The sequence below is a fragment of the Lacerta agilis genome, chromosome 8 (assembly GCF_009819535.1).
Source record: "Lacerta agilis isolate rLacAgi1 chromosome 8, rLacAgi1.pri, whole genome shotgun sequence".
In the NCBI taxonomy this organism is placed as follows: Eukaryota; Metazoa; Chordata; class Lepidosauria; order Squamata; family Lacertidae; genus Lacerta; species Lacerta agilis.
The window spans coordinates 9080383-9105701 of NC_046319.1; the positions used below are offsets into that span (position 1 = coordinate 9080383).

At 52.5% G+C, this 25319-nt stretch overlaps 1 protein-coding gene across 1 annotated transcript in view; it reads right to left on the bottom strand.

Moving 5' to 3' along the window:
- Positions 1-7256, bottom strand: part of ECE1 (endothelin converting enzyme 1) — a 30231-nt gene extending 22975 nt beyond the window's left edge. Inside the window, 1 exon segment of the mRNA XM_033159383.1 lies at positions 7080-7256. Coding sequence (XP_033015274.1) covers positions 7080-7205 — 126 coding nt within the window. The 5' untranslated portion in view covers positions 7206-7256.
- Between the last annotated feature and the right edge of the window lie 18063 nt (positions 7257-25319).

The window sequence follows — 25319 nt, forward strand, 5'->3', positions numbered from 1 at the left end:
TTTGGATCCCCCCCCCCCCTGCAAGCCATATGAACAAATCCAACACCCGGCTGAGATTTGTGGCTGGGTTGGGAATTCGAACCCAGGTCCCCTGGGTCAGGACACCAACTATGAAAAATTGGGGGGGGGGGAAGAGAGGAAAAGGGAGTTTTATGGAAGTTACGTGTAGCCCCACAAAACCACATTCTCTAACTCAGGGGGGTTTCCAGTCGGTGGTCCGTGGGTTGTCAGCGGTTTGTAATTTTCAAGCGGCCTGAGGCGTGTCTGTGTGACTGCAGTTGAAGATGGGAGACAACGTAATGCTAAATATTTATATTGATTCCTCGTTGTATTTTCAACTGCGCCTCATATACTGCATTTATTTTATCACCACCTCAATTTTCCAGTATTCAAATTGTGGTTCAATTACTTATAATATATTGGGGGCGGGGAGGGGAGGGGTGTGTGTGTGTGAGATGCGATTGATAATAGAATAAAAAAACCGTACAGCATCTAGCATGTAAGAACCTAAGAACCACCTGCTGGATTAGGCGAAAAGGGGCCTATCTAGCCCAGCATCCTCACAGTCTCCAACCAGGTGCCCATTAGGCGAAACCCCCAAGTAGAACCCAGGCACAAGAGCCCTCTCCCCTCCTGTGGTTTCAGAAACATTGCTCCCTCCGACCATGGAGCCAGCATAGCCACTAGTAGCCCTGTCCTCCGTGAATCCCTCTTTTAACCGTCCAAGTTGGTGCCCATCACTGCCTCCTTGGAGAGGATCTGGATTGTCACAGAATCCTAAGAATTGGGCGGGATCCCCAAGGGTCATCAAGCCCAGCCCCCTTGCAAGGAAGGCGTCGCAAGTAAAGGAATCCTAATAGGGGGTGCTTTGACCGCTGCTTTAAAACCCCCAATGAAGGAGAGATTGGGGAAGAAGGAGGGGTCACCGGTTATAACTTCCTCGACCTGCCCCCCCCCCCCAAGGAGGACAAAACAAATAGGAAGGCCCTCAGCCATCCAGGCAGGGAGGGACAATGAGAGGAAGCAGACACCAAGGGTTGGGCGGCTGCAGACCCAGAAGCACAAAGCAAGGAGGGGAGAGTCTGGGGTTGCTGGCTGCTGTCTCAGAGCTGGGGCTGAGCTGCCAAGCCAGGCAACCCAGCAAAGCAGATGTTGCCCGCCCCCAACCCCACCTCTAGCCAATGGTAGGAGGTTCCTTGTAGGAGTTGCTGTCCGGAGTCATCGGATTGGTCAGCAACGCCTTCCTGGAGGAGTCATGTGTCAAGTCAGCCCAAGAGGGCACCCCCCCCAAAAGAATGGTAAGCGGGTTGCACCACTTGAGTGTGAGGAGGGATTGTGTGAGTTTCATCTTCTCCCCCCCCCCCCGGATCATCTAGTCGTCCCCCCAAGGTTCATCTAGTCCAACCCCCTGCAATGCACAGCCCCAAAATCACTGCCATCAGACCTCTGCTTAAAATCTTCCCAGGGAGGAGAGTCCAGTTATGTCAGTTGGCCTGCAAGAGTCAGGAACGATCCCCTTCACCTCTTTGGGGCAGCACATACCTACAAAAGGATGGTGAAAGGAAGGGCAGAGGGGGGATCTAGGGACAAGGCTTCTGGATCTAAAAGAGCTGTCTAATTGGGGGGGTCAATGGTCCTGCTCCCCAACGAGGAATGTCCCCGAGGAGCATGTTCATGTGCTGTGAAGACAATGTGGCTTGGCTCACTCACTCGAGTCACCTAAAGCCCGCTGTCCTGCAGCAGGCAGAGTTTCTGCAGCACAGCATGCTGTGGCCTGGGTCCACACAGGACAGCGGCGGAGTGGGGCAGGCAGTGCTGATCCCAGCTTTTGGGACTGCAGCAAAGGAACCCCAAGATCACCACCAAGATCAAATCTCCAAGAATTGTTGGCAGGATGAAGGCAGGCAGACCAAGCAGTATGAACCACAGCCACCACGGAGCTTTTCAGCTCGGAGAAAAGGAGAGCAAGAGATGTCCTAAAAAGATGTGTATATAATTATGCCTGGCATGGGGAAATTGGGTGGGTGGGTGGGGGGAGTTTTTCTCGCTCTCTCGTAACACCGGAACTCGTTGACATCCAATGACGCTGGGAGGTTTAGGGCAGATAAAAGAAGTGACCTCTCAATGCAGCGCACAGTTAAACTGCGGAACTCCCTCCCACAAGAGGCAGACCAACTTGTATGGCTTTAAAAGAGGATTGGACAAATGCATGGATAAGAGGGCTCTCGATGACTACTAGCCATGGCAGGCATGCTCTGCACCTGCTATCAGAGGAAGTGATGCTTCTCAATCCTAGTTGCTGGAGACTCCAGGAGGGGAGAGCTGCTCAGACCCCTGCTTGTGGGCTTCCTCACTGGGGCATCTGGTTGGCCCCTGGGAGAAGAGGATGCTGGGCTAGGTGTGCCCCCCCTTTGGGGCTGATCCAGCCGGGGGCTCTTCTCAGGGACACCCAGGAGCCCCTGACGGCAAGGAGCTCACCCCCATAAAATCCCACGTCAACAGAGCAGTAAGTCTGGAGAACATCTGGTCTGCCTCAGCTGCAGTCGGCTGGAACTGGTCCAAGGAGACACGCCAGCCCCATGGCAGGTTCGTGCAGAGAGGGGTTGCACCTAGCCAACAGGCACTGGGAGCGGAGCTTCCTCAGCTCAGCGAGGCCGGTGCAAGATCACTCCTCCTTTGACAGCGAAGGTGCCCACCTGTCAGGCAGGGTGTGTTCTGCAGGCAGCCCTTTCCCCAGCTGTAAGAGAGGGAAGAGTCGAGGGCTGTGGCATCCGGCAGCTATCCCCGTGCATTGCTGTTCTCCTTTGCTGCAGAACTCACAATAGAGACGAATATGGCAAGAGAACGTTTTGCTGTTGTTTTCCCCCCCTGGATTCTGAAAGACCTTTAATGAGAACAGTGACAGGAGCCAGGCAGTTTCGCCTTCGAAGCGTCCAGGAAGACAAGCCAAATGAAAGAAAGGCCTCAGTACCTCCCAAACAACTCGGCGTGACGGGAAGGGGAGGGCCAAGCTTCCTCAATGGATCAGCCTCGTTCCTAAATCTCCCGTTTCTATCAGGAATGAGAACATGCTTAAAAGCGCCGCAAAAAAACAACAACAACTGGTTGCTACTTAAGATGGGCCCCTGCCACTGGCTGGGGCTGCTGTGACATCACAGAAGCTCTGGCAGCATTCTAGCTGCCAAGAATGATGCTCGGCGGATAGAGGAGAGTTATTTCACCCTCTTTCATAACGCTAGAATTCACAGACGTCCGATTAAGTTGAATGTTGGAAGATTAAGGACCGATAAAAGAAAGCCCCCCAGCACGGTTAAACTGTGGGACTCCCTCGCATAGAGGAGGCAGAAATGGCCACCAACCTAGATGCCTTTAAACGAGGGTTGGACAAATTGATGGAGGTTGAGGCTACTGATAGCTGCTGGCCTCGGCGGCTATGCTCTGCCGGCACTGCCAGAGGCACCTGAATCCCAGTTGTTGGTGACTCAGGTCTTGCTTGTGGGTTTCCCATTGGGGCACAGCGAGAATAGAAGGCTGCATGGCAGGGGTTGGACTAGAGGACCCTTGGGGTTCCCTTCCAACTCTACAATGCTGTGACTAGCAGACTCTTCTTATGTTCAGGTGGCTCCTCGTGCCTCTGTGTCAGCAGAGCTGTGAGGATTTCTGCTTGCCGATACACGGATCTTGGCTGGCTCTTCCAGAAGCCCAACCTGCCTTTATCCTTTTGGTTTTGGGGCTCATGCCTGGATCCTTCACTTTTAATCTATGCTTCTTCTCATCACTTTTGAGTTTCTCCTTCCTTCTGTATTCAGTGCTCTATTTTTCCAGGTCATTTAAAAAAAAATTGTTTAATGACTGTTGTGATTTTAAGTGCCCCTGGATTGCGTCATGTGCAAGATACCAAGACAAGGGGTATACAGTAAATATAGTAATAAAAAAGAGGGTTTTGAAACAATTCCCAGAGGCAGAAGTAGCACAGAGGTCAGCCTTAGTCATGCAAACACACCTGAGCAGGTTTCTGGCCCTACCACTCCTCACCTGGCTTCCAAAAGGAGCTGGCGGGGAGGGTTTAGGGTGGTTGCTGTTGTTCTTGCAGATTTGCTTGATGGAGAACAAAGAGGGGAGTTGAGTATTTGCTTCTTTCTTCCCCAAGGGATAAAGATTTGGTTTCAAAGAGGGGGCTGGGATAGGCCAAACAAACAATCTCTCAGCCCAGAACAAGTTTTTCAGGCGAAGGGGAGGGGAGAGGAAGAAAGTGAGGGCCCCCGGAGGGAGAGGGAAAACAAAAGGAATATACAGTGATGGTGGGCAGATCAGGACCATCCCTCTTTAGCAGAGTCCCTGCTTGGGGTGTAGAAGGCCCCAGATTCAATCCCCACTGGCAGCATCTCCTGGTGGTAGCACTGGGAAGAGCCGCCTGCTGCCGGTCAGTGCTGACCACACTGAGCTCCAGTGGGTCTGATTCAGTCTAAATCATATTCCTGCATTGCAAACTATCTCCATCTGATGCTTCTCCCTCCCCTCTCCAGGGGTCTTACTTAGTCGCTGGCGATGCCTTGCGCAAGATACTAAAAGATCAGTTTCGTTTGCCCTACGTTATTTCAGCCTATGAAATTGTCTTCTGTTCTTTTGCTTGCATGCATAAAATTCAATAAAAAGTACTTTCAACAACAGTGCATATCCCTACCCTATGATCCCCAACTCGCTTCTACTTCCTGCCTGGCAAAAATCCATGCAGGCTCACGGTCCAACAATTCAAGGTGTCCCAGGAATGCTTGCATAGGAAGGAACTGTGACTTGTGCCAGAGGCAGTGGCAGACTTATCCAAAGGACACACGGCAGCCTTCTCTGCCCTCAAGGAACTGGGGTGGGCAGTAAATCTTTGGGGAAAGGCCACCACCCACAGCTTGATGGCTGAGTAACTCTTTTGCATGCAGAAGGCCCCAGGATCCAGATCTGGGCAACATCTGGGCAACCCTGGCCTGGAACTCTGGAGAGCCGCTGCCAGCCAGTGCAAGCAACACTGAGCTAGATGCACCAGTGGCCTAACTCTGCATAAAAGCAGCTTCCCACATGGGGAAGGGCCAAAGCTCGGTGGGCAGAGCATCTGCTCTGCATGCAGAAGGTCTCAGGTTCAGTTTCCCGGTACGTGAGACTTCGATCTGAAATCCTGGAGAGCTGCTGTTGCCAGTCAGTGCAGACAGTATTGAGCTAGATGGGCCACTCAGTGTAAGGCAGCTTCCAATGTTCCGGGGATTTCAGAGTGGCTTAGACAGAACCCAAGAAACCCAGCACCAAACCTGAGATTAGAAACATAAAATCTGCCGCCTTAGGTTGAAATCTTGAGAATTAAGGATGTCCCAACGGCGGGGGGTGGGGTGGGGTGGCGGGGAGACACAGAGGGGCTGTGCGCTTGGGACTTGCTGCTCCAAAATCATATAGGTGCTCAGGAGCAGGAGCACAACCTTACATCATGAGCCGCCACCGGGGAGAAGTGAACCCCTTCCTTCTGGAAAGATAGAGCATGGTAGGCCAAGATGTGTGTGCTTGATTTCATCTCCCCACCCCGACCTCAGGTCCTCCTGGACCTTCCTTGCCCTATCCAAGGACCCTCACCTCATTTAAAAGGGAAAGGTGCGTTGTCTTAGTCCTCGTTCCCCGCCTCCCTCCTTCAGAAGCAGCTATGAATAATTATTCACAGATGCTACAACCAGACTCTGCATCTCCTCCAGGTCAGGAAGACATTCATCGCCAAGCACCTGCTTAATGGGATTGTTTTGGGGAATAGAGGGGGACTGGCTTAGTACACACCTCGACGTGGGAGCCGGTCCCCAAAAGGTGGTCACTGGCGTGGGGTTCAGTGGCCGATAGGCAAGTCATTAGCCACCAGCAGCTGTGAAAGAGGTTGAGGTTGGAGGCCCACCTGGCAGGGATTTTTTAGATGCGAATGCTGCATTGCAGGGGGTTGGACTGAATAACCCTTGGGGATCCCTTCCAACTCTATGATTCTGTTTGGAAGCACTGGTCCCTGTGTTATATACAGAGCCAGCTGGTGCTGCGAGGACCTTCTGTGTTTGTTTCCCAAACTTGGGTCTCCAGCTGTTTTTGGACTACAGTTCCCATCATTCCTGGCCACTGGTCCTGCTAGCGAGGAATGATGGGAGTTGTAGTTCAAAAACAGCTGGAGACCCAAGTTTGGGAAACAACTGCTCTAGAAGACTGGACAGTGTCACAATAATAAAGGTTGCAGAGCCACAGTATATCCTGCAAATAGAGTCCTGGATTTATCGCACTGGGCTCAGGGCAGGGGTGCTGGTGGACTCCAACTCCCACCAGTCACAGCAGTCAGCATGGCCAAAGGTCAGGAACGATGGAAGCACCACATTGGCTATCCTCGATTTGGGGTGCACCTATAAAGCTCCAATTAGGGTCCATAATTTGGGCTGCAGCTTCTCACAGAATCTCTCGTAAAAGACGGCAGAGACACCACAAAATCAACAGGTCACCTGTCACTTTCCTGAGCCACAAAGCTGATTGGAGGAAGCAGCTGCCTTTTGCCTACAGCCCAAGCAGTTAGTCCTCATGCAGTCAGCGCCAGATTGGAGTATGAACTGGACAGGATGGCTTAGAAGGGAAGAACCAAATGTGTGTATTTGAGGACAGAAAACCCACCAGGGTCCTGTTAGGTTCAGTCAGGAACCCCTTTCCTTTCCTCTTCTTGAAAGGAGACATTTGCACACCCAACCACCCAGGACTAAGTTCTTGCCTCTAAGAGCAGAGGCCCACCTGCCCCCCCCCCCCGAAAAGCCTTCAAGGTGGGCAGAGGGGTTCTCCCAGAGGGAGATCAGATGCACTGCAGCTGGCTTGGAAGGCAGCCCACTCCCCAATGCGGACCCTGCTCCCTTTTGAGGGGCAGCGGAGAGATCCCACTTGCCCTCAAGAGCAGGCACAGCATCAGGTTGAAAGGGAGAAAGCTCCTGGCCCCAGGCAGGCAGGCAACCAACAGGTGAAGCCACCGAGGAGTCTCCAGCATGCAAATGCACCTTGTGCCCCCCGTCCGCGTACAACCAAGCAGCTCTTACCTGGATCCCGTTGGGGTAGACCTCTCCCTCCATGGAGTCCACCAGCTCCTCCTCATCCAGGGTGGCTCTCTTGTAGGTCGACATCTGCAAGGCCAAATGCACAACAGAATCCCTGAGTGCCTCCATGCCACCGGCTGCCCGCGAGAGCGTGCCCACAGGGGACACTGAAGTGGTCAGCTCAACCCCGAGGTGGTGGGGAGGCTCTGTCCCGTGCGGCGTGCGGCCATGCTGAACGTAGAAAGGCCACCTGTCCAAGCCCTATCTGATTATCCTGCAGGATTGGACCCATATCAGGGCTGCTGCTGCTGCTGCCAAATCCCCTGCAGCCTCCTCCTCCTCCTCCTCTTCCTCCCATGGGAAGCCGGGTGGGGGGGGGCACCCAGGCAGCAGAGACGAGGCCTGCCAGCACTGCCGTGCACCAGGATGCGAGCCTCTCGCACCGCCTGGAAATCTAGCTTACTGAGCAATTATAACACAAGGAAGCGCAGAAGCCAGCCAGGCAGACCGCCCACTGCAAACCCCCCCCCCCATCCACCCAGAGGAGGGGGGGCGGCCCAGCAAGCTTATGCAACCCTCTCCTTAGCCTGAAGTAAACCCTCCTTTTCAAACCACCAAAGGTCTTTCCCACTGTCACTCTCCCCCCCCCCCGCGCGCGCCACCACGGATCCTTCGAACATTAAAGGGACGTTTCCAAACAGAAGGACTGGCACAGGCGGCGGAAAACAGGAAGCCGAGCCGCATTCCTCAGCAGGGACGTCCCGTCTTGCTCACGGCCAGCTGCGGTGGCGGCGGCCGGACTCTGCCCCGCTTGTCACCTGCCCGCCTCCCTCAGCAAAGGGGGGAGAAAGAGACTTTTTCCTGGGTTTCCTCCTGGCCTTCCCAGGGCTCATCAGGAGAACCTAAGAGTGGAAGGGTACCAGACGCCCGTTAAGGGGAAACCCCAAAGCAGCACTTGAGCACAAGAGTTAACTCTCCAGCACCTGGAATTCAGAATCATGGGCGGCAGAGCCACTTGTGGCTAGCAGCTACAGGTTTGTGGATCCTTCTCTGCAAATTTGCCCATCTTCTTTTAAAGCCATCCAATCCTGACGCGTCGGGCAACGTCCAATGTCATTCCTAGCGAAGAGCAGACCCTTACGGAGCCTTTGGCTGAGTGAGATTGTCTACACTGACCAGCAGCAGCTTTCGGGGGGGGGGTGTTTCAGGCAGGCGACCCCGTCCCAACCCTCTTCCACTAAAACTTGAAAGAGAGAAACTAATCCTCATAATTCTGAATAAAGGAATGATCTAAATATGGATGTAAGAAACTGATTTGCACAGAGGCAGAATTGCTCCGTAAAGTTCAGTACTGCCTACACTGGCTGGCAGCAGCTCTCTGGATTTCTCTCTACCTGGGATTCTTGAGCTGCGATTCCTCCATTGCAGGAGGTTGGACTAGATTACCCCTTTCAACTCTACAGTTCTGGTTTTTTTTTCTATCATTTCTGTGTTCCTTGGGAAAGTCGTCTGTCTTCTCCACACAACACAGAGTTAAACTGTGGGACTCCCTGCCACCGGAGGAAGTGACCGGCCACCTACTTGGATGGCTTTAGGCAAATTGCTATGCTCTGCCTCCACGGAGGCAGCAATGCTTCTGTATCCCAGTTGCTGGAAAGCACAGGGGAAGAAGGGGCTGTTCTTGTGTTCGAATCCTGCTTGGTTTCCCACAGGCCCTTGTGAGAACAGGGTGCTGGACTCTGAGGACCACTGGCCAAATATAAGGAGACACTTCTCATGTTCTTAAACCTCTGCACCCCCCTCGCCGCCTTTCTCGGGCCAGTCTCTCTCTCTCTCGGCTCCCATCCAAGAGGGCTTATCTGCCTCTTTCCTGTTTCCTGCTCCGATACTCTCGCTCGCGGCGCCTGGGGCTGGCATGGGCTGCCGCTCTCTGGGGGGCCTGCTGCTCCAGAGGTGCCAAGGAAACAGATCCCAGGGACCCTGCATTCCCCCGCCCAGTTCCCACAGATCTCCGTTTTCCTTCTGAGCTACAGAAGCCACAAACACATCTGCCTTGACGGAAAGGGGAAATGAGACGGGTTTATTGTGGGTTATCTGAAAGGCCATCTCCCCACGGTGCTGAGAGGTGCCCCCCCATCAGCCACCAGCTTAAAGGGAGTTTAAAGGGGGATTAGGGGCAGGCAGGGCGAGGGGCCATAGAACCATGAGTTGGAAGGGTCCCCCCAGGGTCATCTAGTCCAACCCCCTGCAATGCGGGAATCTCAACTAAAGCAGCCATGACAGGTGGCCATCCAGCCTCTGCTTAAAAACATCCAAGGAAGCAGAGCCCAGCACCTCTTTTGGCTAGGAGGCGTCCCCCACCAGTCTTGTCCCTATCTGACTATCCCGCCCCCCATCCCCTGCCCTGACGCCTCTCCAAGATGACAAAGGACTACTGGTCAAAGGAAAGTGGCAGCCAGCTTCTGCAGAGGCAGCGCCACATTAGGCACCCAGAAGCACAAGACTGACAGCCTCCTCTCTCCCACATGTGCGCGCTCATGCACACGTACATGAATCCAAGAAAATAAAAATAGCCTGCAGCTGGATCAGGACAAGGGCCGAACTAGTCCGGTGTCCTGTTCTCAGTTTTCGGACCAGAAGCCCCAATGGGAAACCCTCAAGCGGAATTTGAACCCAAGAACCAGCTCGCACCTCCTGCCGTTTCCTGCAAGAGCCATTGAGAAGCCCAGCCATTGTGGGTAGCAGCCGTGAATCCTCTCTCCGTGAATTTTTCTCATCCTCTTTTCCAAGCCACCCAGGTTGGCGGCCACCCCAGCCTCCTGCGGAAGCGAGTTCCGTGGTGCATGCGCAGGACTTCGCAGCGCACGCACAGGCTCCCACGCCTCCTCAGTCCCCACCCAACTGGGGGTGTTGTCTTTGGCAACCTTCCCTCCTGCTGATGAACTTTAGGGGACTCTGCTGGATTTCTCGCGTGGCGCCGGAGGCATAAGATATCCCAAACAAAGCCACTCTCCAACTGGGAGGCCTGGAAGCCTGCCGGCTGCTGACTCAGGCCTCTGGCGGCAGCAGAGTTCAGGACGTGGGTCTCATCTCTGGGCTGGGGCAGGGGAGGCTACCTGGACCAAGGGCTCTCTGGGGGTGTGTGGGTATGAAAGCAGGGTCCGTGTAGATGGGACTGCGCCAGGGCTCCCCTGCACGGTAAAGCACCAGGGATGCTGGTGGGGAAGGCAAACCTTGAAGGACCCAGGGCTGGAACACCTGCTTGGCATGCAGAAGGATCCAGGTTCAATCCCCAATGACTACTGTAGTAGTTAAGGGTGTGGATCCATCCAGCTCAGTACTGTCTACAGTGACAGGCAGAGGCTCTCCGTGACCTTCAGGCAGGGAGTCTTCTCCAAGCCCTACCTGGTAATGCAGTTGTGGGGGGTTGAACTGGGGACCTTCTGTATGCAAAACAGGGGGCACCGCCCCTGAGCTATGGCCCTTCCCTTAAAAAGGAAGATTCTAGTCCTCATGGCTTGCAGTAAAGTTCTGAGTTGAACAGAAAGCTTCCTAAGCCTGACCCAGATCTCAGTATGAATGAAGCTTAATGTTGGAGGATTAAACTTTGGAACTCACTCCCACAGGAGGCAGTAAAGACCACCAGTTTGGATGTCTTTCAAAGAGGATTAGACAAATTATTCGGGGCGGGGGGGGGGGGAGAAGAGGGTGACCAATGGCTACTGGAGTCAATGGCTCTGTTCTGCCTCCGCAGCCAGAGGCAGCAATGCTTCTGAATACCAGCTCCTGGAAAATGCAGGAGGGGAGAGTTGCTCTTGTGTTCGAATCCTGCTTGCAGGCTTCCCTTTGGGGCACCTGGTTGCCCCCTGGGAGGACAGGATGCTGGGCCAGATGGGCCACAGGAAGGATCCAGCAGCCTCTTCCTAGGTAGCATTCTCTCTGCGCTAACTGGCAGTGGTTCTCCAGGGTTTCAGCTATGGTCCTTCGCCAAAGTACCTTCAGGGTTTGTTTCCCTCTTCCTGTCGGCCAACAAGACCATGAGCCACATCTCTAGGAATGTTTACACCACCACACTGCCTGCCCAGAGAAGGCCCAGCTTCCACACCAGCCTTGCAGGGCAGGATCCGCACTTCTGGGTCAACGTCAAAACACTGGATGCCTCTGAGGCTGGTCAAAAGACCGAGGCAGAACAGAGCCATCCAGATCTCCACCCATCCCAGAGTTGATGGGAGTGCACCCTGCCCCCCAGCTGCCTGCCAACATGCATTAAACCCCCCATGGAAAGAGAGAACATAGGATCATAGAATTGGAAGGAACCCTGAGGGTGATCCAGTCCAACCCCTTGCAATGCAGGAATCTCAACTAGAGTATCCATGACTGATGGCCATCCAACCTCGTGCTTAAAAACCTCCCAAGAGCCCACAACTTCCCGAGGGAGACCGTTTCACTGCCCCAACAGCTCTGTCGGAAAGTTCATCTTTTGGAATCTCCTTTCTTGTAACTTGAAGCTTCAGCTCTACTCTCCAGAGCAGGAGAAAACAAGCTTGCTCCATCTTCTACGTGACAGCCCTTAAGACATTTGAAGATGGCTATCATATCTCCTCTCAGTCTCCTCTTTACCAGGCTAAACAGACCCAGATCCTTCAGCCGTTCCTCATAAGGCTCAGTTTCCAGACCCTTGATCATCTTGACTGCCCTCCTCTGCACATGTTCAACATCCTTCTTAAATTGGTCAACATCCTTCTTAAATTGTGGCAACCGGAACAGGACACATTATTCCAGAAGTGCGGTCTGACCAAGGCAGAACGGAGAAGTGCTCTGACATATGCCTTCATTTTGTCCCGGCTCTTCATTCATGACAGCCTCCAGGACTTCTGCAAAGGAGGAGCGTGAACGGGTAGGGGAGATGTACAGGAGCATGCATAAGCCCACCTCGCTCCTTTCTGGGGCTGGAAATGTCATGCGTGCCAGCAATCTCGCGTGTCTTGAAGGCACGCAAAATGGGAGTTGCGTGTCTTCATCAAGCATTACTCAGCCAAAACGCCACAAAGAGAGGAGAACGTGCTTAGGATGGCTGCAGAACTGGGGCACATTTCATGATTACTATTTCCCAGTTAATAAGCAAACGAAACCTTCCTTTCTTGCAGTGGCTCCCCACGATTCTGCTGGACGCCATACCTGTGTGATCACTGGACTGCACGGCCCGATTTCCTGACACGGAGGCTCACACTGGCTCAAAGCCATGCTCACTGGCCCAGAAGGCTCTGGCCCCGGGCATCATTCGGGTGACTCGGAGATGGGGGCATCCTCTTGTTCTTGGCTTTACGGAAGTTCATAAAACGAATGCACGGCATGAAGAGAGCAGGTAGAGGAAGTTTTTTCTCCTGCCCTCGTAACATTAGAACTTGTGGACATTCAACGAAGCTGAATGTGGGAAGATTCAGCACCGCTAAAAGCCCTTTGTCACGCAGCGCATAGTTAAAACTGTGGAACTTATTAAAGTGTGCTTATGAAAACGCGCTGACTTGCCAACGCACCATATGAGAATCCTGGGCACTGTAGCTTGTTAAGGGTGCTGGAAATTGCAGCTCTGCAAGGGGCAAACTACAGTTGCCTCTTCCAGGGGAGGGGGAGAAAACGTGTTTGAAATGTATGAAGCACAGAGGCATCCTTCCAACCTGGCACCCTCCGCTTCCTTTCTGCAAAGCAACCCCCCCCCCCCTTCTTAAAGTCCAGGTAGGGAGAGCTTTTCTATTGATCTTTTTCAAAACCTTTCCGCCACTCTGAAGCCAGTTCCTTAGAATCATAGAGTTGGAAGAGACCACAAGGGCCATCCAGTCCAACCCCCTGCCAAGCAGGAAACACCATCAAAGCATTCCTGACAGATGGCTGTCAAGCCTCCACTTAAAGACCTCCAAAGAAGGAGACTCCACCACACTCCTTGGTAGCAAATTCCACTGCCGAACAGCTCTCACTGTCAGGAAGTTCTTCCTAATGTTTAGGTGGAATCTTCTTTCTTGTAGTTTTAATCCATTGCCCCATGTCCGCTTCTCTGGAGCAGCAGAAAACAACCTTTCACCCTCCTCTATATGACATCCTTTTATATATTTGAACATGGCTATCATATCACCCCTTAACCTTCACAGTCAAGAACAGGGGTCAGCAAACTTTTTCAGCAGGGGCCCGGTCCACTGTCCCTCAGACCTTGTTGGGGGGACGGGATGGGACTATATTTTGAAAAAAAAATGAACAAATTCCTATGCCCTACAAATAACCCAGAGATGCATTTTAAATAAAAGGACACATTCTACTCATGTAAAAGCACGCTGATTCCCGGACCGTCCACGGGCCGCATTTAGAAGGCGATTGGGCCGCATCTGGCCCCCGGGCCTTAGTTTGGGGAGCCCTGTTCAAGAACCAGGCCCGTCTTAGAGGGATCGGCCGCCCTGGCGCAGCGATCCCTCGGCGCCCCCAGCCTGCCGCCTCTCCGCCCGCCTCCCTCCCGCGCTGGCCGCCCCTCGGGAGGGGGGGGTGGGCGAGCGGGGATGAGAGGCGTGGTGTTGGAGCAGGCGCCGCGCTCCGGCGGGTGGAGGATGAGGGGCGGGCGGGCGCTCGCGCACCGGCGGGAGGGCTGCAAGCCGGCCGCCCTTGCCTCCCAGAGCCCCAGCTGGAGTGCTGGAAGGTCGCGCAAAGCCCCGCGCCGCTTCAGCGCTCCAGCTGGGGCTCCGGGAGGCGAGGGCGGGCGGCTTACAGCCCGCCCGCCCGTCGGCACGCGAGTGCCCGCCTGCCCGTGGGGGCGGGGGCGGGTTGGGGAGGGGGAGCCCGGTATGCCGGTGGGCTCGCGGGGGCGCCCCTGGGGTGCCCTGCGCCCTGGCGTGCCGCGCCACCGGCCTCTATGGATGAGACGGCTCTGTCAAGAACATAAGAAGGACCCGCTTGGATCAGGCCAAATGGGGCCCATCTAATCCAGCTTCCTGTTCTCGCAATAGCTAACCAGATGCCCTGGATGGGGGAAGCCCACAAGCAGCAGTCTCCCGTCCTACCCAGAGAGTTTTAAAAAAAGATGCTACATGCTTCTCCATGGGGTGAAACCCACAGAGACTCCAGCTTCGTTTTGTCATTTGATCCTTCCTGCGGGGGAAATGTTTCGCTCCAGATTGCAGCACAATTTTTATTTTATTTTATTTAAAGGAGGAAATCACCGCTCCCTGTCTCAAGTTATTTCCCCCTTTCCTACTTCTCTGCCACTCCCAGAGCAATTGAAAACATCTTCCGTGTGTGTGTGTGTGTGTGTGTGTGTGTGTACAGCTAAGTTGTATTCGGAGCAGACACACTGAAATTAATGGACACACACACACACACACACGGAGCATGACAACAAGGCGAGCACATTTCAAATATTGGATCTGAAAATGCCAATTACAGAACGAGTCAACACAGCCTCCCGTCCAGGGAATCTGAAAGTGTCACGCGGAAGAACAGGCGTAAGTGGAAGCAGATGTCAAGCTTCCAAACCTCAACACAAGCCAGAAGCACACACATTCTCCAGCATCTGGACCTGGAAACATTGTGTTGTTGGGTTTTTTTTTTTTTTTGCAAAATAAAAATTAGTAGGTGCCAGTAGCAACATCTGAGGATTCTGGGACTCCACCACAACCGGATAGCTCAGATGGTTAGAGTGTGGAGCTGATAATGCCAAGGTGGGAGGTTCGATCCCCATATGGGGCAGCCTGCATATTCTTACAATGCAAGGGACTGGGCGATCCTCAGGGGCCCATCCGAATCTACAACCTGCAATCGTGGCTTCGCTCTCAGGTGGGTAGCCACAATTTCCTTCTTGGCCCAAAGGAGGGATAAAGGGGCTTGCAGATGGACACCCTGAGGAACAGAAGATGAACCCTGAAGGCGGATCAGGCCCGGCATCCTGTACTCACAGCAGCTGTCCAGGGATTGGGGGGGGGCATTAATTGCCTCACAACAGTGAGAGGAAGGAGAAGGTAGAGGGAGAAACTGAAGAACAAACATCAGGAAGAACTTTTGAGGGTAAGAGCTGTTTGGCAGTGGCGTCTCCTTCATTGAATGACCATATATCTTGGACTAAATGACCCTTGGCATCCCAAACTCTATAGCTCTTATACAGATGCGGGTGGTGCTGTGGTCTAAACCACTGAGCCTCTTGGGCTTCCCGATCGGAAGGTCTGCGGTTTGAATCCACACAACAGGGTGAGCTCCTGTCACTCTGTCCCAGCTTCTGCTAACCTAGCAGTTTGAAAACACACCAGTGCAAGTAGATAAATAGGTACCGCTGTGGCGGGAAGGTAAACGGCGTTTCTGTGCACTCTGGTTTCTGTCACAGTGTTCAGTTGCGCCACAAGTGGTTTAGTCCTGCTGGCCACATGACCCAGAAAGCTGTCTGTGGACAAACGCCGGCTCCCTCAGCCTGAAAGTGAGACGAGCACCACAACCCCATAGTCGCCTTTGACTGGACTTATCTGTCCAGGGGTCCTTAAACCTTTACCTTACCTTGCGGCTCTTATTCATTCACACACACACACACGCACACGCACACGCACACACACACACACACACACACACACAGGATCAGGCCAGGGTGGCCCCACATGCAGCAACAGCATCAGCCCCTTGCAGTTATACTGCTCCTGAACGATGAGGTTCTATTTAACTCATGTGGTGGCCTTTAAAAACTAAGTGTTGCAAGTCAGCTAAATTGTATTCGGAGCAGACGCACTGAAATTAATGGGCCTGACCGAGTTAGTTGTGGCCATTCATTTCAACAGGTCTACTCTGAGTTAGGGCCGGCTCTGGATGCAACCTCGCTGAAAGAAAGAAAAACCAGAGACAAAACAACAACTCCCCTCCCCAAGTCCCCAGGCCCAATCCCTAGCAGGACTCGCCTCTCCAACCACCTCTCCTCAATCCAGGGGCCCAGATGCTCTTTCCAGAAAAAAACCCCCAAACCATCCACTTTGGGTGCAAGTGAAACCCTGGCGCAAGGGAAGGGCATTTTGCGCCAGCTCCTTGCACACCAGGTGGTGATCGCTTCTTGCCTGGAAGAGCCTTGGGTTGCATCCTGACATTCAGAGGGGTAAGAGGAGCTGTGTGTGTGTGTGTGTGTGTGTGTGTGTGTGTTTGCATGCATCTTTAAAGCCCATCCGCCTGAGTTACATGAGCCAAAAGCAGGAAATTCTGTCTTGGGGAAGCCTTACAGGGAGCAGACATCGGTTGCGAAGGGCGAACTACTGTTCTGGAACCCAACGGCACAGCCCCCACAAGACACACACACACACAGAGTACAGTACTCCAAACATGATCTACGCCAGGGGTAGGCAACCTACGGTCCATGGGCCACAAGCGGCCCACAGGGGTCGTTTAACTGGCCCATGAGCTGCCACTGAACCGAGCCACCTGCACGGCGCGGGGACTCACTGCCGCGGCGCCGGAAATCTCGTGCATGCGCAATCCGGCCAACGGAGGGATCTCTGATGGAGTGAACCAGCCCAGGCGAGGTCAACCTTGCCAACCCCTGGCCTACACCATAGATCTGTGTAATGGCATTATAATACTGGCACTTTTATTTTCAATTTGTTTCCTAATGGCCCCTAGCATGGAATTTGTTCCTTCACGGCTGCCGCACACCCCATGAGCTTATACAGGAAATCAACGGCTTTTTGCACCGCATCAAGGGACAAATGTCTTTCACATCAAGCTCTCTCCCTATGGCCTCGGGTCAGGCAGAAAGGGAGAGTTTTTTTGCACAGCAGTGGAACAAATGCAGTCACATGCGTGGAAGCTGGCGGAGGAGAGAAACCAGCCCCAGATGTCTGAAACCGTGCAGTTGACACAGCTGACAAAAGAGGAACCTTCACCTCCACTTTCCCAGAAAAGGAAGATAGAAGGCTAAGTTGAAGAATCCACACTGCTTCTTTGGAAAGGAGGGTTTCGCAGAGGGCTCTGGCGCTTGCGGTTTTCTCCACAAAGTCCCAGAATTAGGGGAAGCCTTTTCCCGCACCTAACGGGGGAACCCCCCACCCCTGCAAATCCACCACTCAAGGGACAGACATCAGAAAGAACTTCTGGAAGGTGGTATGCTCTCCTCTATTGGAGGTTTTCAAACAGAGGTTGGATGGCCGTCTGCCATGGATTCTTCAGCTGCGATTCCTGCATTGCAGGAGGGTGGACTAGATGAGCCTCGGGGGTCCCTTCAAATTCTACGATCCAAGGGATAAACCCAGCTTCGTCTCTTGCGCGCCCGCAGCCAAATGGATACAGCAGGCCGTGCCCTTTCAACGTTTTTTGTTTTGTTATGAGCCAGTTCCAGTATCTCCAAAAGACCCCTGGAGACTAGTAGTACTTTTCATTTGTTTTTTTCAAAGCCCCTGTTTTGGTGAAGGTGTAAAGTTCTGTGTGCAATTCAAACAATTTTTGGCGACACGGTCCTGACAGTGGAAAGTGGGGGGCAAGCTCAGTCTTGCTGCATTCCATCCTTCCCTAACTTGGTGCCTTCTGGGTGCTTCAAACTGCAACTTCCATCAGCCCCAGGCAGCACAACAGGAGCGGCTACAGCCCCAAACATCAGTAGGGCATTGGACTGCAGGAGGCTCTGTTGTATTCAAGCAGCTTCCCTGTGGCTTTTGCCGATTTCCCCTACATCCCCCATTTAGCACAAGAGTCAGCGTGGTTAGAGTGTTGGACTAGAACAGGGGTCAGCAACCTTTAAGACCAAAAGAGCCACTTGGACCCGTTTCCGAAGGGGGGAAAAAAATCTGGGAGCCGCAAAACCATTGCGACATTTAAAACAAATATAACACTGCATTTTATTTTTAAAAATCCGATTTAAATTTAAAAAAATCTGATTTAAATAAAAAAAATCCGATTTAAATTTTAAAAAAATCATTCATTTTTATCCACCCTGGGGACCACTACCAGGTCACAGCCTGATCCAAGGTGGGTTGCAACAGCATACAAATATTTGATTTGTTGTTGGTTTTTTAAAAAAATGAGTCCTCAACTGCACACTTGTGTTAAATGTTTGTCCCATGTCTTATTGAAGACTGCTGGCTTTTACAATAATCTTAGTGTCTTTTACCCTTAATATTCCAGACCAGAGGCTATGTTCACCTCTTCCAACCTCCTCTCTTGCTAAATAAAGCACAGAATTGCACCAGAGAAGCCTGTGATGTTTGTGCTGACTTGCATACAGGTGGCTGTAGTAGTTCGTAGTGTTCAAACCTTTTTAGGGGAGTTCCCTGCCCCCTTAATGACAATGGCGATAGATTTTGCACATGAACACAGATCCAAGTTAGGACTCCTCTCTTCCACGCCAACAGGTACTTTGTCAAGGCTCCCCTAACACACACTCAGGACAGAGGAAAAACTGCAAAACGTCCCGGCCTTGCTCCGGGGCGGAGAGAGATGCGCGCCCACGAGAGCGCGGTCTGAGGCTGCGAGCGGAACCAGGAGCGAAGGAGGCAGCGGCAGGAAAACAGGCGCCGCTTCCTCGACCATTTTTAAAAAGAGGGCTTTCCCCCTCGCCCGCCACCCGCCGCCCCTGGCCCAGCCCGCAGCTGCCTACCTCGTCGTCGCCTCGACGCAGCAGCCAGCAGCCTTCCGAGAGGAACCGCGGCCAGCCCTCCCCCGCGGTCCCACAACCCAGCCGAGGAGTCCTGGCCTCCAGTGCCCATGCAGGGACGCGTCTGAAGGCCCCCTTCCTGCCCCCATCCCGTCCCGCCTCCCAGCTGCCTCTGGATGCCGCGGGGTCCCACATACCTGCCGACCCCGGAGCTCCCCTGTCCGCCCCAAGGCCACCTCCCACGCTAGGAAGACTCCCGGAGCTGGGCAGGGTTGGTCCCGCCAGGCAGGCTCGGGGGGCGGCCTCTCCCATGGGCGCCTGCTTCGGAGGCGGAGGCGGGGTCTTCAAAGTTCCCCCTCCCGCTCGCCCAGCTCCATCTCTTCCCGAAGGAGCGTGCGCGCCTCAGGCGCGCTCCCCGCCAGAGCCCTCGGCTGAGCTGCGCCACCTCTACTGCGTCCCCACCGCCTCCAAGCCCCGCTGCCCCACTGTTCAAGGCCAGGTGATCCTGGGTACATCCCTGAGCAGCGCCCTCAGCCTCTGGAGGGCGGGCCGCCGGCCAGCTGGAGGGCGGTCGCTGCCAGCTGGAGAAGTGGGCGGGCGTATCCGTCCCGGAGCTGCGGCAGCCGTGTAAAAGAGCCGCATGCGGCTCCGGAGCCGCAGGTTGCTGACCCCCGGACTAGAACCTAGGGGGCAAGGGTTCGAATCCCCACTTAGCCACATGATGACCTGGGGGGCTAGTCCCTGCCTCTCAGCCTAACCTACCTCCCAAGGTTGCTGTGAGGATTAAACGAGGAGTGGGGAGAACTTTGTTTTGTCGGAATCTCCTGTCTGGTCATTTGAATCCAACGTCCTCTTGCGCCCTCCTTGTGGAGAAACCATGAGGATTCCCCAAATCTAGTTCCAAAGTATTGCTGGGGAAGGGTAAAGTCTGGGGGGGGGAGAGGTTGAGGGGGGGCGCAGTGCAAATGTGATTGGAGGTGAAATCAAGGAGAGAGAAGAGGGTCACCAGTGTTAGAAATTAGCCAGGCGCCAGGCACATTTTGCAACTAGCGCAGGTCCAATTGCGACCATGTGGAGATTTTTGGATGCCAGGTTGGCTGACCCCTCCAGCTTTCCTAAGCAGGTAAGAGCTTATTCACTGCATATATATCCCACCTTTTTCTCCAATGAGTACATGGTTCTCCCCCCACCTCCTCAGTTAAACCCTACAACGACCCTGTGAGGTAGGTTAAGAGGCTGTGACTGGCCCAAGGTCACCCAGTGAGCTTCATGGCCGAGTGGGGGATTCGAACCCTGATCTCCCAGGTCCTAGTATAACACTCTTACCACTACACTACACCACACAAGCTTCCTAGAGTACATCTGCTATGGGGCAGGTAGGTAAATAAATACCGTACAAGGAAAGCAAAATGTCCACTTAGAGTAGGATCCGAAATATTTTCCTTGAAGCTTTAATTTGTTTTATTCTGGATTGTTTGATTTGATATTTTAAAGTGCTTTGAGGGTTGCTTTTTAAATATAAAGCAGTATAGAAATAAAATGAAATGAATAACAGTAAATGTCACTGCAGAGGGGAAAATGGTGTTCAGACATTCCGTTGCAGTGACCTTAACCAAGGTTTAAGGTGCCATTTGGTGATTAGTTTATATATCCGAGTTTCTAACAGGTAGGTAGCCGTGTTGGTCTGCCATAGTCAAAACAAAATAAAAAATAAAAAAAATCCTTCCAGTAGCACCTTTGTTGTTGTTCAATCGTTCAGTCGTGTCTGACTCTTCGTGACACCATGGACCAGAGCACGCCAGGCACCCCTATCCTCCACTGCCTCCCGCAGTTTGGCCAAACTCATGCTAGTCGCTTCAAGAACACTGTCCAACCATCTCATCCTCTGTCGTCCCCTTCTCCTTGTGCCCTCCATCTTTCCCAACATCAGGGTCTTTTCCAGGGAGTCTTCTCTTCTCATGAGGTGGCCAAAGTATTGGAGCCTCAACTTCAGGATCTGTCCTTCCAGTGAGCACTCAGGCCTGATTTCTTTAAGGATGGATAAATTTGATCTTTTTGCAGTCCATGGGACTCTCAAGAGTCTCCTCCAGCACCATAATTCAAAAGCATAAATTCTTCGGCGATCAGTCTTCTTTATGGTCCAGCTCTCACTTCCGTACATTACTACTGGGAAAGCCATAGCTTTAACTATACGGACCTTTGTCGGCAAGGTGATGTCTCTGCTTTTTAAGACGCTGTCTAGGTTTGTCATCGCTTTCCTCCCAAGAAGCAGGCGTCTTTTAATTTCGTGACTGCTGTCACCATCTGCAGTGATCACGGAGAGCCCAAGAAAGTAAAATCTCTCACTGCCTCCATTTCTTCCCCTTCTATTTGCCAGGAGGTGATGGGACCAGTGGCCACGATCTTAGCTTTCGTGTGGTATGAGCTTTCTGAAGAAGTGTGCTTGCACACGAAAGCTCATACCAAGAACAAACTTACTTGGTCTCTAAGGTGCTACTGGAAGGAGTTTTTCTTTTGTTTTGAGTTTCTAACACTCGATATTAATGGCATTTCACCACCACTTCTTCCCTTATTATATTTGGAGGTCTCCGAAGTGTTCCTACAAGCCCCCCCCCCCCCAACAGCGCACTGTGTTAACAGCACAAACACAGTGAATTCAGCTTTGCCTCCCCAGGCTGGCAGAAGCTCCCCAGGGTTCCCACCGGGGAGCGAACCTGTAATTTTATCCGTGCAAAACATCTGAGCTCCAGGTCAACTCCCATACAGAAGAGCCTCACAATGCAAAAACACCGCAGTTGCAATGAATGGGGGACAACTATCAAGAGCGTGGCACCAAGGTGACAAAGTCCACCTTGCTTGTTTTGGAACAAAGAAGAAATAAAAAAATGACCTACGTATCACTGTTTCTGAGGCTCAACACAAGCCAACCAACAGGAAGCAACAGACCGGCTATTAATATACAGGTTATGGGTAGGAAAAGTGAGGTGGAGGCTGCCTGGACAGGAGTTAAGTAGGCGTTAAAATGTTCTTTTATCCAGAAGCGATTAACAGGCAGGCTGGGCCTGGTTATGCTCACTGGAGGGCTCAAGCACTCAACCTGGGAGGAGGTTGCCACAGGCAGGGCCAAGCCCCAGAGCCTCTGGGGCAGCCCTCCTCCTGCTACAAATAAGCCCCAATGCAAACATGATGGCTCAATCCAAACAATCCAAGGAGCATTGGGGAGGGGGGCACCCTGCCTTTTTTAGAAATTCGGCAGAGGGAGAACAAGTTCATACAAGCGTATCTGTCTCTAGCTAGCAACTTCCTTTGCGTAAGGGAGGAAAAAACAGTTTTAAACACACTTTCTCCTATTTTTTTTAAATAAAAAAGCACAAATGCATTCCAGGTCTTTTCTCTGCTGCGGGGGGGGGGGGGGGAGGAAAACAGGAAACCCTGCTCACCTCGTTCGCTAGCCCGGCCCGTGAGAAAGACCAGCAGATCTTGGGGGGGACGACTCTCTCCTTCTCGCACGCGCACCCCAAAATCACAGGCGTCAAGAGAGCCTGGGATGATAGTTCAGAGTCCCGGCAGCGACCGCAGGGCTGCCTCTGCCTCGTCCAGAGCTCACAGCCAGAGGGAAACCGTGTGAAAGGGAGATAAAGGCAGGCTTTGCCATTCCCAGGCCAGTGAATCACTTCCCCTGCCGGGATTTCGCAGTCTTTGCTGGAACCGGAGACACTGCCCACCCACAGCACTAGCCTTATTAATCTCTTCCTCTCTGAGCTGGCTGGCTCCACACTTGTGGCTCTGGTGAAGGCGGGGGGGGGGGGGGGAGAGAAAAAACATCCTTTACAACCTGCGGAAGGGGGGGGGGGGAGGAAAGTTGGCTAACAGCATTCCCACAGATAACTCCATACACTCTCAGGCTCCATGCCACAGAAGGCATGCATGGCGAGGGCAGATGGGGGCTACCCGCTCGGGGAAGCGCTGTAAGCTGAGCAGCTGCTTGGCGTGCAGAAGCCCCCCACCCACCCCACCCCCGCTTCAATCCCCAATGGCTGCATCTCCAGGCAGGGCCGGGAAAAGATTCCCTGCCTGAAATCCTGGAGAGTCTTCGCTGCTGGTTAGTGTAGGCGTTGAGCCGATTCTGTGCAAGGCAGCTTCCAGGAACATCCGTGGAAACTTGTACGGGACAGGAGTTGGGAGCGCAGGAGCTTAGGAAAGCTGCCAGCCAGCCTCTATGCCTAGCCTACCTCGCAGGGTTGCTGGGGAGACGTTATATATGGTTGTAGCTTTATTTGTGTGGCACCTGATACTCCAAAATCTGAAACTGACTTACTGTGCACAGTAATGCTTTTTTTTAAAAACAAACCCAGGAGGGGTCACATGCTTTGACTCCCCCTGCCCCCCCCCACACACACATCAAGCAGTGTATAATTTTTCATGAATGAGTGAAATTATAAAGCAGCAAGGGGGTAAAAACCATCCACTGCCATTGAGCGAGCGGGAGACAGATACAAACAATTTTAAAATGCTTGGTTGTCTTAGCCTGGCACTTAAAAGACGTGATGCTCGGGGCAGAAGGAGGGGTGGGGGGAAGTCACAGACACTGGAGCAAAGGTGGGGTATAAATGTAGCAATAATCCTCAAACAACAACAAAAAAGCTGCCCCACTGGTCTTTCTAGCCACTAGCGCTCTCTCTCAAAATATTAGAATTTACAAATTGGCATAATGGGAACATGGTGGAATGGAGAGAACTGGTGGGATGTGGTTATCTCTGGATACAGGGATGGGGAAGGATGTTGATCAGGCCAGTGGGTCAGGCCAGTGGCCCATTTGATCCAGAATCCTGCTCTCACAGTGGCCAACCAGACACCTGCGGGAAACCTGCAACTGGAGCACAACAGCTCTCTCCCCTCCTGTGGCTTCCAGGAGCTGGAATTCAGAAGCATCACGCCCTCCAACTGTGGAGGGCCTGTGTTAGAAACTCAGATAAACAAGCTAGACACCAAAACTGCTCCCATAATCCAAGGTTGCAGGGGCCAAAACAGGAGGTGTAGTTGCCATTTTGGGACAAGATGGCTCTAAAAGTCTTATTTTTCAAGCGATGGACTGACTGTGATTGATTCTCAGTTAAAACACCTTGCTAGGTCAGACGGCAATCTTGAGCTAGGTGAAGAGCTTTCAGAACTCAAAGAAGAAAAACCACTCGATCCAAGGACAGTCGCACATACAGGGGAAACTCGAAAAATTAGAATATTGTGGAAAGGTTCATTTCTTTCAGCAATTCAACTTAAAAGGTGAAACTAATATATGAGATAAACTCGTGACATGCAAAGCGAGATACGTCAAGCCTTTATTTGTTATAATTGTGATGATTATGGCGTACAGCTGATGAGAACCCCAAATTAACAATTTCAGCTTTGGGGTTTTCATCAGCTGCACGCCATAATCATCACAATTATAACAAGCAAAGGCTTGACATATCTCGCTTTGCATGTCATGAGTCGATCTCATATATTAAACTCCAGTAGCTAATGAAAACAATTGCTTACATAAATGGACTTTCCCACAATATTCTAATGAATTGTGCATGCACACGAAAGCTCATACCAAGAACAAACTTAGTTGGTCTCTAAGGTGCTACTGGAAGGATATTTTTATTTTTTATTGACTAATTTTTCAAGTTTCACCTGTATATACTGACCTATTCCAACCTCTTTTTCTTAATGGTGACACGGACCATTCAAAGCGTAAGAATATTATTCACAACTGTGAGCAGGGCAGTGGGGTGGGGTAGGGGAAATGAAGGCAGGCTACAACCAGTGCTCCCCCCCCCAAGGGGTACTCACAGTTATGCAGCACCGGCAGTCCGGCACCTATTTTTCTGGGGTTGGGGGGGGGAGTGCTGGCTGCAACAATTACGGTAACTATAACGTTGTTCACTGCTCCTGCTCAGGCTGCACAGAAAAGGCATTTTGGTTCCTGAAATTCATTCTGACAGATTTCTACAGGATGTGGTGTTAAGTGTCTGAAGGCAGTCCAGATCCAAAGATCCACAGGCACGCACCTCCACATGGAGATGTCAGGCATCATCCTTGCAACCAGGGATCTTCACTTGGTTGCAAGTGGCTGATAGCCAGGTGCAAAATGCGCCTGGCAAATTTCAAACACAGGACTGGAGGCAGAGCATAGCCACTGTGGCTAGTAGGCCTCAATTGTCCTCTCTTCAATGAATATCCTTGTCCCCCATGACAGCGTAGCAGCCAATGGCCCATCTAGTCCAGACTCTTGTTCTCAAAGTGGCCAACCAGTTGCTCATGGTGGGAAACCTGCAATTGGATTCAGAAGTATTACTGCCTCCATCCAGCTGCTGTTTCTAGTGGCCGTTGATATTTCTCATCCTCTTGGCTTGGAGAGGGAGAGGAGGTGCAGATAATGCCATTTGCAAAAAGCTGTCCCCATCACCAAAACTTCCCCCTAAGCACACCCAACAAGGCCCTAGCTCAGTGGTGCCCTGCATGCAGAAAGTCCCAGCTTCAATCCCCCAGCAGCATCTCGAGGTAAGGCTGAGAAGGGCCCTCCCTCAATCTGAAACTCTGGAGAGCTGCTGCCTGTCAGTGTAGAACACACTGAGCTAGAGGGACCAAGGCTCTGGTGGCAGCTGAGAAGG